We start from the raw sequence: 21,309 nt of genomic DNA, 5'->3' as shown, positions 1-21,309 counted from the left end.
AATCCTCAACAAAATACTAGCAAACAGAATCCAACAGCATATTAAAAGGATCATACACCACGATCAAGTGGGATTTATCCCAGGGATACAAGGATTCTTCAATATACGCAAATCAATCAATGAGATACACCATATTAACAAACTGAAGAATAAAAACCATATGATCATCTCAATAGATGCAGAAAAAGCTTTTGACAAAATTCAACACCCATTTATGATAAAAACTCTACAGAAAGTGGGCATAGAGGAAACCTACCTCAACATAATAAAGGCCATATATGACAAACCCACAGCAAACATCATTCTCAATGGTGAAAAACTGAAAGCATTTCCTCTAAGATCAGGAACAAGACAAGGATATCCACTCTCACCACTATTACTCAACATAGTTTTGGAAGTCCTAGCCTCGGCAATCAGAGAAGAAAAAGAAATAAAAGGAATACAAATTGGAAAAGAAGAAGTAAAACTCTCACTGTTTGCAGATGACATGATACTATACATAGAGAATCCTAAAAATGCCACCAGAAAACTACTAGAGCTAATCAATGAATTTGGTAAAGTTGCAGGATACAAAATTAATGCACAGAAATCTCTTGCATTCCTATATGCTAATGATGAAAAATCTGAAAGAGAAATTATGGAAACATTCCGATTTACCATTGCAACAAAAAGAATAAAATATGTACGAATAAACCTACCTAGGGAGACAAAAGACCTGTACTCAGAAAACTATAAGACACTGATGAAAAAAATTAAAGATGATACCAACAGATGGAGAGATATATCATGTTCTTGGATTGGAAGAATCAATATTATGAAAATGACTATACTACCCAAAGCAATCTACAGATTCAATGCAATCCCTATCAAATTACCAATGGCATTTTTCATGGAACTAGAAAATTCATTTTAAAATTTGTATGGAGACATAAAAGACCCCGAATAGTCAAAGCAGTCTTGAGGGGAAAAAAAGGAGCTGGAGGAATCAGACTCCCTGACTTCAGACTATACTACAAAGCTATAGTAATCAAGACAATATGGTACTGGCCCAAAAACAGAAACATAGATCAATGGAAAAAGATAGAAAGCCCAGAGATAAACCCACGCACCCATGGTCAACTAATCTGTGACAAAGGAGGCAAGTATATACAATGGAGAAAAGACAGTCTCTTCAATAAGTGGTGCTGGGAAAATTGGACGGCTACATGTAAAAGAATGAAATTAGAACACTCCCTAACACCATACACAAAAATAAACTCAAAATGGATTCTAGACCCAAATGTAAGACCAGACACTATAAAACTCTTAGAGGAAAACATAGGAAGGACATTCTTTGACATAAATCACAGCAAGATCTTTTTTGATCTACCTCCTAGATTAATGGAAATAAAAACAAAAATAAACAAATGGGACCTAATGAAACTTAAAAGCTTTTGCACAGCAAAGGAAACTATAAACAAGACGAAAAGACAACCCTCAGAATGGGAGAAAATATTTGCAAACGAATCAACAGACAAAGGATTATTCTCCAAAATATATAAACAGCTCATGCAGCTCAATATTAAAGAAACAAACAACCCAATCCAAAAATGGGCAGAAAAGCTGCTCAACATCGCTAATTATTAGAGAAATGCAAATCAAAACTACAATGAGGTATCACCTTACACCAGTTAGAATGGGCATCATCAGAAAATACAAACAACAAATGCTGGAGAGGGTGTGGAGAAAACGGAACCCTCTTGAACTGTTGTTGGGAATGTAAATTGATACAGCCACTATGGAAAACAGTACGGAGGTTCCTTAAAAAACTAAAAATAGAATTACCATATGATCCAGCAATCCCACTACTGGGTATATACCCAGAGAAAACCGTAATTCTAAAAGACACATGCACCCCAATGTTCATTGCAGCACTATTTACAATAGCCAGGTCATCGAAGCAACCTAAATGCCCATCAACAGATGAATGGATAAAGAAGATGTGGCACATATGTACAATGGAATATTACTCAGCCATAAAAAGGAACGAAATTGAGTCATTTGTTGAGACATGGACAGGTCTAGAGACTGTCATACAGAGTGAAGTAAGTCAGAAAGAGAAAAACAAATATCGTATATTAACGCATGTATGTGAAACCTAGAAAAATGTTACAGATGAGCCAGTTTGCAGGGCAGAAGTTGAGACACAGATGTAGAGAACAGACGTATGGACACCAAGGGGGGAAAACTGCAGTGGGGTGGGGATGGTGGTGTGCTGAATTGGGTGATTGGGATTGACATATATACACTGATGTGTATAAAATTGATGACTAATAAGAACTTGCAGTATAAAAAAAAAACAAAACAACTAATACAAAACTTTTTTTGGGTTATTTGTATGGAAGTATGTTAATATAAATGTTTCAGACATTACATGAAATTTCTAAAAATCTTATATGTTCTGGTATAATGTTATAAGTCATAATTCTAGTTATTACTTTAAAATGTATATCTCAGAAATAACTAAATTTCCTTGTCAATTGCATTATTATGAACTTTCATCAAATCTTTAACCGTGGTCATTTTTAAATCTTTTGTCATTTACAGACAGTTCTGGGTGTACTCTGATGCTTTTGCAAATTTGTTCCTATAAAAGGGTTTCATCTTCAAGGAATTCATTTAAAAGACTCTGAGAAGTACAGGTTTCTGGTAACTGACTATACTGCTGAACTGAATTAATAAGCATTTTCAGAACTCTAATGGAAAACTGATGAATTCATAAAAGTGCTAACAAAAGATCAAGATGAAAAAAAAATTAATTACATGGGACTGAGTGAACTGATGAGGATGATTATAATTTTTGTGACTTTCTGTTTCAATAAACAAACAAACAAAAAAGACACATGCACCCCAATGTTCATTGCAGCACTATTTACAATAGCCAGGTCATGGAAGCAACCTAAATGCCCATTCACAGACAAATGGGTAAAGAAGATGTGGTACATATATACAATGGAATATTACTCAGCCATAAAAAGGAACGAAATTGGGTCACTTGTAGAGACGTGGACGGACCTAGAGACTGTCCTACAGAGAGAAGTAAGTCAGAAAGAGAAAAACAAATATCGTATATTAACGCATATATGTGGAATCTGGAAAAATGGTACAGATGAACCAGTTTGCAAGGCAGAAACAGAAACACAGATGTAGAGGACAAACACATGGACACCAAGGGGGGAAAGTGGGGGGGTGGGGGGGGATTAACTGGGAGATTGGGATTGACATGTATACACTAATATGTATAAAATAGATAACTAATAAGAACCTGTTGTATAAAAAATAAATTAAATTTTTAAAAAACAGAAAAAATAAAATAAAATTACATTTAAGAAAGCATTTATGAAATAATATTAAGTGAGGAAGAATGCAAAATTAAATTTACCCATGATCTCCACTGCACAAAGGTTATATAAATATTTTGAAAAATACTAGAGCAAAATATTAGAGCCTAATTTGTTACAGATAGGATTGTGAATTAATTTTTTCTTTCTCTTCTTTGCACTTCCAACAACTTGATTATAATGTCGTTTGTGAAATAACATACTTTAACAGAAAAAGAATGCCAACAATAGGAAAAACATGTTTGCAAAGAAATATACATTCGCAAAATATCACAAGGTCAAAAAATATCAAGAGTTCTATTGTAATTTGATGAGATATTATAAGCTCCTCTTGTATGCAGATTATCTAATACCCTAAATCTAGCATACAGTAGGTATTCAACAAATGTTTACTTGCTGGAGAAAAACACACTTAGGTCTTTCCTTTCTCTTGCTGAAGATGTATCATCTGCTCTTTAGCTTATCAGATATGATTTTCTTGGTTTTAAACAGAAGTAATAGGGATAGGCAGTGGAAAAGAGAAAAAGAAAATTATTAAGCAGAAAAGAAAGGGAAAAGGGAAGGAGAGAACAGGACAGAAAAGAGAAGAAGGAAAAAAGCTTAAAGGCAATAAGACACAAGAGAGAAAAAGTCAATTATATAAATAACTGACCAAAGTAAAATAACTTAGAGGTGTTATCATGCACAGAAATTCAATCTCCCTAAGGCAGCAAAACGAGGGCCCATGCTGCCTGATCACAACTTGGGATAAAGGTTGTACAGGCACTACTAGAAGTTTTAGTAGTGAGGCCATGGGTGTCGCCACATGCACGGACAGGATAACAAAAAGTGGGCATAAGTCAGGAAACAGCTTTAGCTTTTCCTCACCTACCACTGTGAATGAACCCGTGCCCCTCGTGCTCTGAGCTTCAATTCCTCATGTATATTGGAATGTCTTTAACATTGTTTCCTGTTAGCAGCAAACTCAGCTCTAGAAGCAGCTTCCCAGATTCATCCTGAACCTTTCTGAAGGTGTCCTCCCCCAACCCTCCAGAGTTTGTCATCAGCACCGAGCTTCTGCTCTGCATTCCCAGTGACTGTTCCAGGCAACTAATCTAGATTCATTTCCTATTGGCTTTCAATACAGTCATATACTTATCATAACCAAATATCTTAAGGACCTCTTCGTTCATTATATTGGGCCAAGGAGAGACAAACATTCCCATTCTCAGTAACTATTCAATGATACTAAATAATAAATCACGTACTGCCGTGTTAGTCTGAGTGGACTGCACCAATTCTAAGAGCTCATTCAGTTTCAGGAAGCAGCTTACTTCCTCCTCCCAAGGCAAGTTGCACCAAAAATAACAAAGAATAAACTTTCAAGCTGCATGTGATTTCTGAGGCCTCTGGCTCCAAAGTTTATTTGTTAGAAGTTGTTCCCCTGTAATCATTGAAGAGGGCCTTTATTAACTTAATAACAATTCAGATTTTATTTCTTAATAAAGGATCTCTTAAAACTATTTCAGGTTTAATATTTACTTGCAAGAAGGCAATTCTTCCAAGTAAGTGACAAACATCCTGTTTTGTTCTTGGCTCTGTGGGAAATGAATACTAATGTAAAAACTATACTTTACAGACACACATTTCCAGGAATATCATTTGACAAAAATTATAGAACCATCTCAAATGAGGACATGCAATTTCTTGACTTTTGGTACTAAGTCACTTTCACTTAATTTATTCAGTATTCTTGATATTGATTGATATTCTGGGTGATGGGAAACTGAGTCAAAAGCAAACTTACCCCACTTATGTTATTCATGTAACTACCACTGTTACTTATATCTCATATAGTATTAATCGAAGCTGGAGAATTAAATCTTAACTTAAAAATATTTTGGACTTAAAATGCAAACCATCATTATGGTCAATGACTTATTGGAAACATAAAAATTACTTTAAATTTATAAAGCCTAAAAACTGTTTGTAATAATACAAATCAAACTCATTCATGACAAATTAAGACATTATACTTCAAATTTTATTCTTAAATGTACATTTTCATACTTAATTTTATTAAAATCTGTAAATCTAAAACTCATTCAAAATATAGTTTTTTTAACGCTATTAAAGTACTTAGGAAGGAAACAAACTCTAACAGAGAATGGGCACCTTAAGACATGACTCTACTGTTTCTCATCAACTGTGAAACCTTGACTTTGCAGCGCTTGGCAAAGGCCAGGAGATGTGCTAGGAGCCCAGTAAATACAAGGCCGTACGTTAAACCTTAGGAGGCCAGTTCAGCAGCCAGACAAAGCAGTTCCACTGAAATCTGTATTAACGATCCCTTCTTTCCCCCCACAAGTACTCCTGACCACAGAGGAATAATCTGTAAAACTAACTCTATTTCTACTTCTGATTAGAAGAATGCTGAGGGAGCTAAGGACACCAAAACAACACAGTTAAGTCCAAACAATGACATGACAAGGTATACTACTTGACTATCCTGACAAGTCAAAAAGAGGCCATTCCCTTCTCAAATAAGATTAACTTGTTTAAGAGAGGACGAAGACATTCCCGTCAGCCTGCAAAGAGGAAGGCAAGCAAGCAGTGAAGTCTTGGCTGGGCTCTGGGTGCATAAAAATAAAGTCATGGCCCACATCAAGTCTTATGTAGGTCCCATTTTTTCGGGCCACCTAGAGCAGAAATCTTTTTTTTTTTTAAATAAATAAATTTATTTATTTATTTTTGGCTGCGTTGGGTTTTCGTTGCTGCGTGCGGGCTTTCTTTAGTTGCGGCAAGCAGGGGCTACTCTTCGTTGCGGTGCACGGGCTTCTCATTGCGGTGGCTTCTCTTGTGGCGCACAGGCTCTAGGTGCGCGGGCTTCAGTAGTTGTGGCATGTGGGCTCTAGAGCGCAGGCTCAGTAGTCGTGGGGCACGGGCTTCGTTGCTCCGCGGCATGTGGGATCTTCCCGCACCAGGGCTCGAACCCGTGCCCCCTGCCTTGGTAGGCGGATTCTTAACCACTGCGCCACCAGGGAAGTCCCGAGCATAAATCTTTTGAGTGTCATAGGCAGAGCAGTCAGGAAGCTGATGCTGACTGGCTCCCTCCACAGCCTGTGACTCAGTGATAATCTAAAGCTAATGACAAGTCCTCCACATCAAGTAAGAACTGCTTTGAGGAATATGGTAAATCTCCTTACAACCTAATTTCTAATTCTGAAATCAGGACAAAGCCACTTTCAAGTCCACTGTGAATATTTTAGGGATCTAAAGATCACGGGTAAGAGACCCACCCCATCTCCAGTTCTAAAGAAAATGCAAATAAATTTACAACACTAAGTATAACTACAAAATGTCTTAAAAAACAATCCTGGAGATTTATTAGCACAATTGTTCCAAGCAGCAGCTAGGTTTTTTTTTTTTTTTTGAAAGATTTCCTTATAGTCACTGTTGTAATATAGTTTTTTTTTAACATCTTTATTGGAATATAATTGCTTTACAATGTTGTGTTAGTTTCTGCTGTATAACAAAGGGAATCAGCTATATGTATACATATAATCCCATATTCCCTCCCTCTTGCGTCTCCCTCCCACTCTCCCTAAGCAGCAGCTAAGTTTTAAAAATACCATTAGAATATCTTTTTCTACATCTATCAACATTCTAGTCCCTTCTATATGTTTCCGTATTAAGAAAATTTTTCTGGACAAAAATTCCATAGCATGTTTTATTTTATTTTATTTTATTTTATTTATTTATTTTTTTGTCGATACGCAGGCCTCTCACTGTTGTGGCCTCTCCCATTGCGGAGCACAGGCTCCGGACGCGCAGGCTCAGCGGCCATGGCTCACGGACCCAGCCACTCTGCGGCATGTGGGATCCTCCCAGCCCGGGGCACGAACCTGTGTCCCCTGCGTTGGCAGGCGGACTCTCAACCACTGCACCACCAGGGAAGCCCAGCATGTTTTATTTTTTATTTCCCCTTTCACATACATGCACAATTACATTATTATTATTATTAAGCACTAAGAAATTGTCCCCACCGCTACAGTGAAACTGCCTTCTCCTTGCTTACCAATGACCACCTAATTGTTAAATCCAAGGGCAACTTCTCGCTCATTATCCTCTAATTTTTCTATAGAATCTAATGCTAGGAGCTACTTTTCTGCTTCTTAGAACTTTTTCTTTCTTTGGCACCCATGACTCAACACTCTTCCAGTTCTCCACCAACCTCACAGACTATCCAATTCTGCTTCCTTTACCAAATCTTTACCTCCTCCTGCTACAGAAATGGGCCCAAGGTTCTGTCTTCAGCCCTCGCTTCTCCCACTATTGTCTCTTCCTCCCTGATCTAACCTACTCCCATGGCTTCCCTGTCTCTGTCTCCAGCCCTGGCCTCTCACAGCTCTAAACGTACTCTTTCAGTTCAAACAGGACAGCTCCACAAGGATGATCCACTCAAAATGCCAAATGTACCAAACCCATCATCATACATCATATCCCCAATTTGTTCACCACCCTGTCATTCATTCATACACACACACACACACACACACAATTTAGTGAGCATTTATCATGGAGCCAGACATTAAGTTAAATGCTTCATATACATCAACTATCAGTCCTCACAAGAGTCCAGTGAAGGAAGTAGTGATCCCCATTTTCCAGATGGGGAAACCCAAACAGGGAGATTAAGTAATCTGTTCACAGTCACAGAACTAAAAAGTGGTCAGGGCTTCCCTGGTGGTGCAGTGGTTGAGAGTCCGCCTGCCGATGCAGGGGACACGGGTTCGTGCCCCGGTCCAGGAATATCCCACATGCCGCAGAGCGGCTGGGCCCGTGAGCCATGGCCGCTGAGCCTGCGCGTCCGGAGCCTGTGCTCCGCAATGGGAGAGGCCACGACAGTGAGAGGCCTGCGTAGTGCAAAAAAAAAAAAAAAAAAAAAAAAAAAGTGGTCAAGTATGGATTTAAACCAGGCAGTCTGATTTGAAAGACCATGCTTTAAGCAAGTATACTATATTACCTCCTAGTCGCCCAAACCTGAAACTAGTCTCTATCTCTGTACAGCCATCACGTTCTAGTTAGAAAGGGCATGTGTCATTCTTTTTGACTGCCCAGCACCTAACCCCCTTCTTATGTCTGGGGAATTCCCAATATGGAAGCTAAAAACACAACTGGACACTTTCCAGGCCTCCTTTGCAGCTAGCTCATGGCATGTGACCTAGGTCATAACAATTAGATGCATCATGCCCTGCCTGTGATTGAGAAATAGGCACAGAAAACTCTCATGGTAGCAAGAACAGTTACTTGCAGGAAGATTTGAGTTCCTGGACAGCACCCAGTGTGCAGGGCCAGAGGTGTTCCATGGTACAAGTACAACACGCATTTTCCCTGTGGTTTCTCACTGCATAGCCTCCACACCTGGTTTTTCAGCCATCATAGCCATTCTGTAAGCTACCCAACATCCTTTTTAAAATTCCCTTTTTGGCTTAAATCAGTCAATCCAGCTGTTTCAAAGACTGGCAATTCAGTCAAGCTGGATACCTCACTCATCTCCGACACGCCCTTCCTTTCCTTTCCTGCCTCATATAACCTTGCCCACTGTTCCCTCCAACCGGAAGTCTTCTCCTCCTCTGCCTTCTCCATTAGTCAAAATTCTTCCGTCTTTTAAGGCCCAGCATAAATGCTACTTTCCCACTAAATATAATAGGTAACACTTAATGAGCGCTTTCTAAGGGCCAAGCAGCCTTCTCATTTGATATTCACAAGAGCAGTTAGGAGACAGATACTAGCATTAGCCTTATTTTACAGTTGAGGAAACTGCAGCAAAAACTAATGAAGTAAATTGCCCAAGGTCACACAGCTAGTGAGCAGTGTTGAAGCCAGAATTCAAATCCAAGAAATCTGACTCCAGACTCCTGCTCTTAACCAAGGAACACCAAATTACAGCCCATGAGTCAAATCTACCCCAGCTGCCAAATCTGGCTCTCAGCCTGTTTTTATACACACTTGCTCCAAGAATGGTTTTTACATTTTTCAGCAGTTGGAGGGGGTAAAATCAAAAGAATAATAATATTTCATGGTCCATTAAAATTATATGAAACTCAAATTTCAACATCCATAAGTAAAAGTTTTATTAAAGCACAGGAACATATTGTCTTGTGGCTGCTTTCATGCTATTAACAGCAGAGTTGAGTAGCTATAACAGAGACAATATGGCCCAGGAAGCCCACAAAACCTCAAATATTTTCTGTCTGGCCCTTTACTGAAAAAGTTTAAGACCCTGCTTTTAACCACTACATTATACTGCCTCTCTTAAAAAGCCTTCCCTGATCCCCGACCTCCCTCAAGCTGGAATAAATCTTTCCCTTCTCTGTATTTGCATGGCATTTGCATCTCTCTTATAACAGGTAGTTTATTTTGCTTTGAATTACACTTGATTTTTTTCTCTTCCTTGAGCAGACTGCATATTCCTTGAAGGCAGGAAGTCATCTTTTTCACTTTGTATTCCTCTTATTGCCTCATTTACTGTTGTCAGTCGATAAATCCTTGCTGACTTGAAATAAAATATGGCAGTGTGAACTTTTAAACAGATTTTCCTAACACGAACATGAATCATACAAATAAATCACAGACTAGACTCATGCTGGCAGGATGGGTAATAATGGGCACCCTCAATCACTACTGGTAGGTATATAAGTGGTACAGCCTTTCTGAAGGGCAATTCTGCTTCGTTCGTCTCATACCCTGAAAGTGTGCATTTCTTAGGACTTAGAATTCCACTGCTGGAAATTTATCCTACAGAAATAAGCAGACTAGTGTGCAAAAATGTACGCAATAACATTAGTCATAGGAGCTAACATTTACTGAGTACATATCACGTGCCATGCACTGAGCTAAGTCATTTATTTTTTCCCCCTAGTCGCGATTTAATTATTTTTTTTAATTTTAGATTTTTTATTGAGGTAACATTGGTTCATAACATTATATAAGTTTCATGTATACAACACTGTATTTCTAATTCTACATGCACTATAGTGTGCTCACCACCAAAAACTTAGTTTCCAAAAAGTTGACCCTCTTTATCCCTTTCACCCTTCCCACCCCTACTTCCCCTCTGGTAGCCATTGTTCTGTTCCCTGTATCTACATGTTTTTGTTTGGTTTGGTTTGTTCGATTATTTTGCTTGTTTGTTTATATTCCATATATGCATAAAATCATACAGTATTCCTCCTTCTCTGACTTATTTCACTTACTGAACTAAGTCCTTCAAATACAGAGCCTCACAACCCTTAGAATAAACATTTTTATGAGCCCCATTTTATAGATGAGGAAATTAAAACTCAAGAGGTTAAATCATTTGTCCAAGGTTAGGGGATTACAAATGACTTTTTTTAAGGGGAGGACTACAGTTGATTAATCTGAATATTATTAGTCTTTTCTAAATTTACTACTGTAATAAGCATGTATTACATGGATCATTTTTTAGGGCAGTAAGAGAGCACAGAATCCTTACTCCTGTATTCCCCCTGCGCCCCCCCCATCCCCCCGCCCCTTGGAAGCTCAGGGAAAATAACCCAGAACAAAACAAGCAAATGTCCTTTTTCATTTACTTTAGAAAGTATGGTCTTAAAAAAGTCTCCATCCTTGACTTTGAAACAAGAATAGTTATTTCCTCACATAAATCAGCCTTGAGAACAACATTCTGGATCCTATGTGTTTCCCATATAGCATCACTCAGCCATTTCTTATGGTTTTGCCAATATGTAAGTAGACAGAAAATTATGTTGTGACTTGTACTGAATAAAGACTCTCTGAACATGAGGATGGATTTGTCTATAATTATAGCAGTTTAGAGAGGAAGAGTCCCACCCTGTGTGCAAATCTCCATGGTTACTGCATGACCCTAAATCACTAAGTTTTGGACTTTTTTGGATCCAAGCTTTTTTGCCTCTGATCCAAAAACACTAGTACAGGATCTCCTTCCATATCTACACTGAAATAACACAAACACTTCCAAGTTAGATCTATTAAATGCTAAGATGGCCCTGTAAAGCTTCCCAGAGCCACACTTACCTCTTCTGGCACAATAATTAGTGGGTACTTGTCCTCAGATAAAAAGTTGAAAATAACCCATACTTTAAATGCATCATCTTCTGTAATGAGCAGGAGACTCTTTGCGAGGTTTTTTTTGACACAGAGGGTCCAACACATCCTATTGAATTCAATCTTGTCAAAGTTGTCTTGGACCTAAAAAGGAACGAGGAAAAATTCCAATGAACCAGGCCAAAATAAGCAGCATGTAAACCAAGTAAAACAGAAAGACAAAGCCTACTACAGGCTTCTATTTTAATCAATCCAATTAACCAATAACCATTTCCTAAGTAGATGCTTAGGTACCACACTTTCAAAGACTCAATTAAGAATGTTATATTGAGGGACTTCCCTGGTGGTCCAGTGGGTAACACTCTGTGCTCCCAATGCAAGGGGCCCAGGTTCGATCCCTGGTCAGGGAACTAGATCCCACACGCAGGCCGCAACTAAACATGCCACAACGAAGATCCCACGAGCCACAACTAAGACCCGGCACAGCCAAAATAAATAAATATTAAGGAAAAAAAAAAGAATGTTATATTGAGCCTGACACTGAAGCAACATCTGCCCATATCACTCAGTCGGCACATAAAATACTGGCTTGTCAAATAGTTTTTTTTTCATGTATAAACATTATCTTCTAAACAGATTACCAATCCTGATACAGAGAAGTTGAGAATGTCAATTACTCAGTATGAGCTACATGCAGATATCTCATCTTTACTTATATGGTCAAAGAAGATACTTTCTCTTGGGAAAAATTGTTGAACTGAAATTCTAAAAAGACAGCTCTGCCACTCAGTCATTCAGTTATGCATTCAACATTCTCCCAGCGTCTACTATGAGACAAATACTATGCTACAAATTAAGGATATAAAGGTGAAGAAGAACTTGGCCGCTGCTCTTAGAATAGTCACAGTTTATTAGGAAAAACAGACATGCAAATAGACAAATTTTAACATAACACAGTATATAATTCAATAGTTTTTCGCTCATTCAACAGATAAAATTTAGATAGTAATTATTATCTGCCAGAGACAATGCAAAGATACTGAATATACTACTAGCCCATGTCTCCAAGGGATGTCAAGGCAATTACAATATAGTGTGATAAGTATTCTATAGAGGTAAGCAGAGGATTCTGTGGGAACACTGAGGAGCTAACCCAATCTTAAGAACTGGGGGAAGATTTGCAGAAAAAGTGACATAACAGAGCTGAGTCCTAAAGGACCACCAAGAGTCAAAACAATTTGAGAATGAGGTAAAGAGTGTTCCAGGTAGAACAGAATGTGAGAAAGTCCAGAGGCAGAAACAACCATGGTTAGTTTGGAAGAACTGCAGGAAGGTTAATGTGAATGGGGCACTTGGTACTAGAGGGCGGTATGAGTCAAGGCTCTTTATAAGTGCAAATAAGAGAAATGATCTTGAGTTCCTTTAAACAGATAAGGAATTTATTGGAAAAGCAATGGGTAACCTCAAAGATCCAACACAAGGGCTGAAAAATCCAGACTCTGAAACTAAGCCGTTACCAATCTAGGCTAGGCAGTCATAACTACAATTGAAACTACTCATGGTACCAGCGGGTGGAGACACGACTGCCAATATAACATGAGGCCATCACTGTTGCCACTGACCCAGTCCTTGATCCTCCGTGTCCCTCAATGCAGATTCAAAGTCCCACCAGGTCACATTCCTATGCCCTAGCTGCCAGGGAGCAGGGAAAATGAGGATCCAAACTTTTCAATATCTGAGATGTGAGATAGGTCCTGTCCTCCACCAAGACACTGTGGAATTTCCCAGACATAAGAAAAGAGTTGATACTGGTCAGATGAAAAAATGACAAATGACCACTGCATGGGGCACAGTGAAAGACGAGGCTAGAGAGGTAGGTGAAGACCAGATCATGAAGAGCCTTATAATTCACAGTAAGGAGTTAGGATTTATCTGTACTGAAAGAGAGGGAGGGGGCAACATATACAACCTGCATTTTAAAAGCCATATTGGGGACAATATGGAAAATGTACGGGAGCAGGCAGAGCAGGTGACAGGACAACATGAGCAAAGCATTTCTTTTTAGAGAAAGATGAATGAAGTGTTGTGTGTCATGTAAGGAAGAAGTCACTAGTTGGCTGCAGCAAGAAGTTTCTCTCATTCTCTGGCTAGAATCTGTCATTAGTAAACCAGTCCCCCACGAGTAAGAAGATATATCCTTTGTGCTCTGCCTTGAGCACCCTGTCTCAGTCTGACACCATTTCCCATGCCCCCATGGTACACAAATGACCCCATGAAGGGAATAATAACTGCTGCTTCTCTTTTTTCTTCTCTTCTGATTTCTTTATTTTTCTTTAAGACCATTTATTGAGGACTTAGCATATGCTTGGCATTGTATATGCAGTTTGTTATTTAAACTTTGTATTGGCCCCATAAGGTTAAACACTCTCCCAATTTTACAGATCAGGAAACAGAGGTTTAGAAAAGTTGAGGACCGGGCTTCCCTGGTGGCGCAGTGGTTGAGAGCCCCCCTGCCGATGCAGGGAACATGGGCGCGTGCCCCGGTCTGGGAATATCCCACATGCTGCAGAGCGGCTGTGCCTGTGAGCCATGGCCACTGAGCCTGCGTGTCCAGAGCCTGTGCTCCGCAATGGGAGAGGCCACAACAGTGAGAAGCCCGCGTACCGCAAAAAAATAATAATAATAAAATAAAATAAAATAATAAAAAAAGAGAAGTTGAGTACCAAGTTTACATGGCTAGTAAATATCAAAACCAGGGTTTAAAATCAAAGCTCAAATTCTGTCTCTTCTCTGTGCCAAACTGCTTGTAGAATTCAGTAGATGGAGGACATCTATCTATGTGATGGAAGACATCTCTACAGGACTAGTTTGAAAGGCCACTACTATCAGCTCTATCTACCCACACCCCTAGAAAGCACTAAGTGGAAGATATGCCACCAGGGAAAATGACATGTGCATGAAAGCATACAGTCTTACCCTGAGGAACAAGAAGCGATTCTATGTGTATCATGAGGTGAATTATTGAGTTCCTGAGGGGGAGTGGCTAGATTTATGGCTAGAAAAGCAAACACAGACAAAAATCACAAAGAGCTTTATAGTTTTAAGAAATAGCCTGTAGGAAACTCCCAAGTTCAGAGCAAAGAACGAGCAGGTCATCTGCAGCCCACATTAGTACTTTGCAGAAAAGACAGTATTTGAGGCAGACCTTGAAGTGTATCGAAGAGTACAAGGAAAAGTACTCCAAAGGATAGGAAAGGAAATGCCATGAGCAAAGGCATGGCAGGAGCAGCACACCAACCATGTTTGGGGATGGCCACAGCATGAAGAGGACACAAGGGAGAAAGAAAGACAGGTGTTCAATTATGTGAATCTTCAACCTGCAGTTCTGGGAAGACATTTAGATGGAGGTGTCCAAAGACAATCGAGGAAGGAACTGTAACCTAACAGAAGAGGCAGATTTGTGAATCAACTGCATGTCGACAATGACTGAAGCCACAATGGTCAGTGAGATCACTGAGAGAAAACATAAAGTGAGAAAATAGATGGAATCAAAAACAGAACCTCAAGGGACTCACACATTTACAAGCAAGAGGAGGAAGAGGAATTATGATGACTAGAAGAACAGTCAAAATGGTAGGAGAACCACAAAGACATGAAAACTGAGTGAGGAAACAGTAAGAGGAAGGTTTGAACAACCCAGGAGTCTCCCTTTATCCACAAGGGATAAATTCCAAGACCCCAGTAGATGCCTGAAACCACAGGTAGTACTGAACCCTATATACACGTGTTTTTTCCTATACATATAAATCTATGATAAAGTTTAATTTATAAATTAGGTACAATGAGATTGACAACAATAATTAATAATAAAATAGAACAATTACAAACAATATGTTGTAATAAAAGTTATGTGAATGTGGTCTCTCTCCCTCTCAAAGTATCTTACTGTACAAAAAAAAATTTTTTTTAATAAATTTATTTATTTAATTTTGGCTGTGTTGGTTCTTCATTGCTGCGTGCAGGCTTTCTCTAGTTGCAGCAAGCGGGGGCTACTCTTCATTGTGGTGCTCGGGCTTCTCATTGTGGTGGCTTCTCTTGTTGTGGAGCATGGACTCTAGGTGTGTGGGCTTCAGTAGTTGTGGCACGTGGGCTCAGTAGTTGTGGCACAAGGGCTTAGTTGCTCCGCGGCATGTGGGAGCTTCGCGGACCAGGGATCGAACCCATGTCCCCTGCACTGGCAGGCGGATTCTTAACCACTGTACCAACAGGGAAGTCTCTTACTGTACAAATTTAATGCCTTTTCCATCTTCAAGCACTTATCATGTACTTGGCCATAACTTTTGCGGTTTGAGGTGCAACAAGAAAACTAGCAGAATTTCTTTTTCCTTCTTCACAATTTCATGGATAGAAGATTCGTTCTTACCAGAGATATCAGCAAACTCGGCATTACAGGGTTTTTTTTCCTTATTAAGTATAGAAGTTTCACCTTTTCACTTAAAGGAAGCACTTTAAAGCTTCTCTTTGGCTATCTGAATTGCCAGCATCACCACTCTTGTGCTTTGGGGCCATTTTTAAGCAAAATAAGAGTTACTTGGGAATTCCCTGGCAGTCCAGTGGTTAGGACTTGGCACTTTCACTGCTGTGGCCCTGATTCAATCCCTGGTTGGGGAGCTAAAATCCTGCAAGGCTCGTGGCACAACCGAAAAATAAGAGTTACTTGAACACAAGGACTGCAATACCCCAACAGTTGATCTTATAACTCAGATAGCTATTAAGTGACTAATGGGTGGGATACACTGGACAAAGAGACAATTCATGTCCTGGTGTCCTAGGCAGGACAGGGCAGAGAGGCACAAAGTTTCATCACGCTACTCAGGACAGTGCACAATTTAAAATTTATGAATTCTTTATTTCTGGAATTTTCTATTTAATATTTGCAGACCACGGTTGACCACAGGTAACTGAAACCATGGAAAGAGAAACTATGGATAAGAAGGGGCTACTGCAGTGCCAAATGCTACAGAGAAATTAAGGAGGAGTCGGTTAAGAAAAGACTACTGGTTTTGCAATTCAGTGGTCACTAGTTAGTTACCTTCAAGATAGCCGAGAAGTCTGGATATAAGTCAGACTGCAATGGGATCAGAAACCAAGCAAATTCTCCATAAATTAGTTTTCCCAGGAAATAAATAGTGGCTTTTTGGTGCAAGTTCTCTGTGTCTTATTTAATTTTAATAAATTGTCTGTTTGGCTTATTACTTCTCTATATTCTAATCTACTATTCTTTAGTTTAATCATGATGAAAGGTAGAAGTATATCAAACGATGGCATTTACATCTTTAAAAAAAGAAAATATCAGATCATATATGAAAAGTCCACAACTAACATCACACTCAATGATGAGAAACTAAAAGCTTTTCTCTTCTCTTAGAGAAGAGATGAGGAACAAGACAAGGATGCCCACTCTGACCACTTCTATTCAACACAGTTCAGAAAGACTCAGCCAGAGAGATTAGGCAAGAAAAAGAAATAAAAGGCATCCAAATTGGAAAGAAAGAAGCAAAATTATCTCTGTTTGCAGATAAAATGCTTTTTCTTACGTAGAAAACTCTCGAGATTCCACCCAACAATTGGTTTATTAAAACTAATAAACCAATTCAGCAAACTTCCAGGATACAAAATCAACCCTCAAAAATCAGTTATGGGGCTTCCCTGGTGGCGCAGTGGTTGAGAGTCCGCCTGCCGATGCAGGGAATACGGGTTCGTGCCCCGGTCTGGGAGGATCCCACATGCTGCGGAGCGGCTGGGCCCCTGAGCCATGGCCACTGAGCCTGCGCGTCCGGAGCCTGTGCTCCTCAACGGGAGAGGCCACAACAGTGAGAGGCCCGCGTATCGCAAAAAAAAAAAAAAAAAAAAAAAATCAGTTGTGTTTCTATACACTAACAATGACAATCAGAAAAGAAAATTAAGAAAACAATCCCATTTGCAATAGCATCAAAATGAATAAAATACTCAGGAATAAACTTAACCAAGGAGGCAAAAGACTTGTACATTGAAAACTACAAAACATTACTCAAAGAAATTAAAGACAACACAAATAAATAGAAAAACACTCTATGCTCATGGACTGGAAGACTTAATATTATTAAAATGTCTATACTATCCAAGGCAATTTACAGATTCAACACAATCCCTGTCAAAATCTCAAAGGCATTTTTTTTTTTGCAGAAACAAAAAACATCATCCTAAAATTCATATGGAATCTCAAAGGTCCATGATAGTCAAAACAATCTTGAGATGGGACTTCCCTGGCAGTCCAGCAGTTAAGACTCTGCACTTCCAATGCAGGGGGTGTGGGTTCGATCCCTGGTTGGGGAACTATGATTCCATATGCCTTACGGCACAGCCAAAAAATTTAAAAAACAAAAAACAATCTTGAGAAGAACAAAGTTGGAGGCCTTATACTTCTTGATTTCAAAACCTATTACAAAGCTAATAGGTAATCAAAACAGTATGGTACTGGGGAATTCCCTGGCGGTCCAGTGGTTAGGACTCCACGCTTCCACTGCAGGAGGCATGGGTTTGACCCCTGGTCAGGGAACTAAGATCCCACAAGCCATACAGCACAGCCAAAAACAAAACAAAACAAAAAACAGTATGGTACTGGCATAAAAACAGACATATAGACCAATAGAATAGAACAGGGAGCCCAGAAATAAACCCTAATGTATACTGTCAAGTGAGCTTTAAGAAGGGTGCCAAGACCACACAATGAGGAAAGGACCATCTCTTCAACAAGTGGTATTGGTAAAACTGAATATCCACATGCAATAGAATGAAGATGGACCCTTATCTTACACCATGTTCAGAAATTAAGTCCAAAATGGAGTAAAGATCTAAATGTAAGACCTAAAAGTACAAAACTCCAAGAAGAAAATATAGGGGAAAAGCTTCATGACATTGGAATGGGCAATGATTTCTTGGGTATGATTCTAAAAGCACAGGCAACAAAAGCAAAAACAGACAAAACTACATCAAACTTAAAAACTCCTGCACACAAAGGAAACAATCAACAGTGTGGAACATGGGTGAAACAGTCCTTGCCATCCCAGAACTTACACTCCAGGGGGGTAATAAGATATCAAACTATACAGCAATAACACAACCACTTATGTGGTGAAAACTGTGGCAAAAAGGAAAAGCACAAAACGTTGCAAGCATACATTACAGGAAAGCTGGTTAGATCTAGAATGGGTGGGGTGCTACCTGGAGAAACCTCCCTGAGGAAGTGACAATCAAGCCAAGACCTCCACATTACGGGTGGAGGAAACTTTACAGCAGAGGAAGCAGCATGTCTGAAGACTCTGTGGCAGGAAGGGTCTTAGTAATCTGAGGAAGGTCAAGGTGGCTGGACTGAAGTGAACAAGAAGGGAGGAGAGAGGAAGAAGAGGAGGCTAGAGAGGTTGCAGAGGCCAAATTGAACATGGCCCTGTGTGCCATGATAAAGATGTTGGACTTACCTTAAAACAACAGCAAGGCACTGAAGGGTATGGATTCAATATTCAATATTACCTCAATGAAAATAAATCCATAAATTGAAATGGTCTCTAGGTCTGTTCTAACTACAAAAGGTCTAGAAATCTATGATTCCATACTCCATCTCATCTACAATTACAAACTGTGCTCCAAAATTCCAGTTTGTATCACACATATTAAATCAATAGTCTCACATTTAATAATAATGGCTGCTAGTGGTTTCAAGGTGTCCAAATGGAGGATAATTTCCCAGAAAGAAAGTGTAGAGTCGTTCTTATTTTTAACATATAATTACTTCACACCAAAATTCATACATATGAAGAATAAGGTATGACGTCAATTCTGACGCAAAGCACTAAAAGTATTTACAAAACTAAACTCACATGTTCTCTAAACTAGAAATTTCATACAAACCAGCTCAAGACTAAAGTGGCTGTGGAACAGAGACAGTTCTCAGAAGACAGGGAAACTGGCCAATTTGACACTTTAGAAATTGACTGTAGAAATTTTTTTTCTCAGAAAGCATTCATACTCTTTGATCAGTAATTCTACTTCAAATAATCTATCCTAACAAGTGAATCCGAGTCAGATAAAGATTTATCTAGGATAGTCACTATTATTTATAAGAGTGGGAAAAAAAATTAAAAGTCCACCAAAAAGGGAATGGTTATAAAGTCACAGTACAAAACTATTATACAGTCACTGAATACCACTTAGTACCTGGGTGACCTTGGGCAAGCAATTTAACCCAGGGTCCGTCTCATCTTTAAAATGGTGGTAATGATGGTACTTAACCTACAGAGTTGACATAAAGACTTAATTAGAAACCTGTTTAAAACATTTAGTACCTGATACACAATAGACTCTAAATAAATGTTAGCAACTGTATACTCAACGTCTTTTTTAAAAATTTAATGATATGGGACAATATTAATGTTAAGTGTTCAATATGATCCCAACTTGAAAAATAATATATAAAAACATATTTTTAAAAACAAAAACTTGGGAATTCCCTGGCAGTCCAGTGGTTAGGACTCCGTGCTCTCACTGCCAAGGGCCTGGGTTCGATCCCTGGCTGGGGAACCAAGATCCCACAAGCCGTGCAGCGCAGCCAAAAAAATAAATAAAATAAAAACTCAAAGCAAACATATAAAATGTTAACAGTAACCGTCTCTATATGTTAAAGTTATAGGTGATACATATTTTCTTAATAAGTTCCTTTTTTTCTTAATTTCAACAATATCCTATTATTGCCTTTACAATAAAAAAAACTTTAAGAACAGTATTTTACATTAATTATCACGGAGATGCAAATCAAAACACAGTAAGAGGGCTTCCCTCGTGGCGCAGTGGTTGCAAGTCCATCTGCCGATGCAGGGGACGCGGGTTCGTGCCCTGGTCCGGGAAGATCCCACATGCCACGCAGCGGCTGGGCCCGTGAGCCATGGCCGCTGAGCCTGCACGTCCGGCGCCTGTGCTCCGCAGCGGGAGAGGCCACAACGGGGAGAGGCCACAATGGTGAGAGGCCCACGTACCGCAAAAAAAAAAAAAACACAGTAAGATTCATACCCACTGGAATGCCTATAATAAAAAAAAAATGTCGGTGAGGATATGAAGAAATTGGACCCCTCAGCCATTGCTGGTAGAAAAGTAAAATGCCCAGCTGCTTTAGAAAACAGCTTGGCAGTTTCTCAAAAGGTTAAACACAGAGTTGCCACATGACCCAGCAATTCCATTCCTAGGTATATACCAGAGAACTGAAAATATACATCCACACAAAAACTTGAACATGCATGCTCACAGCAGTAAATTCATAATAACCAAAAAGTGGGAAAAACTCAAATGTCCATCACCCAATGTGCAAACAAAATATGGTATATCCATAATGAAATATTATTCAGCCATAAAAAGAAATGAAGTACTGTTACGTACTACAACATGGATGAATTTTGAAAACATGATGTTAAGTGAAAGAAGACATACACAAAAGGCCACATATTATGATTCCAGTCATATTGTATGAGTTCAGAATAGGTAAATCCATAGAGGTAGAAAGTAGATTAGTGGTTGCCTAGGGCTGTGGGAGAGGAGAGTAAGGGCTAATGGGTACAGTTTCTTTGAGGGAGGGTAATGAAATCTTCTAAAACTGATTTTAGTGATGGTTGCACAAAAATGTGACTATACTAAAACCCACCAAATTGTACACTTTAAATAGTTAAACTGTATGGCATATGAATTACATCTCAGTAAAGCTGCTATTCTTGAAAACAATATTTCTTTAAACTACATCACTCTTAGATTTATATTG

The 21,309-nt window shown here is 39.1% G+C and overlaps 1 protein-coding gene across 1 annotated transcript in view; it reads right to left on the bottom strand.

The window, feature by feature from the left end:
* SWAP70 (switching B cell complex subunit SWAP70) overlaps positions 1 to 21,309 on the bottom strand; it is an 85,568-nt gene that overhangs the window by 32,933 nt on the left and 31,326 nt on the right. Inside the window, exon 3 of the mRNA XM_082626814.1 lies at positions 11,439 to 11,612. Within this exon, the coding sequence (XP_082482940.1) occupies positions 11,439 to 11,612 (174 nt within the window). The remainder of the gene's footprint in view (positions 1 to 11,438; positions 11,613 to 21,309) is intronic.

This window comes from Mesoplodon mirus (assembly GCF_964341445.2).
Source record: "Mesoplodon mirus genome assembly, chromosome: 7".
NCBI classification, from domain to species: domain Eukaryota; kingdom Metazoa; phylum Chordata; class Mammalia; order Artiodactyla; family Ziphiidae; genus Mesoplodon; species Mesoplodon mirus.
The sequence above is the reverse complement of the archived record's forward strand: the minus strand, read 5'-3'. Positions and strand labels throughout refer to the sequence as shown.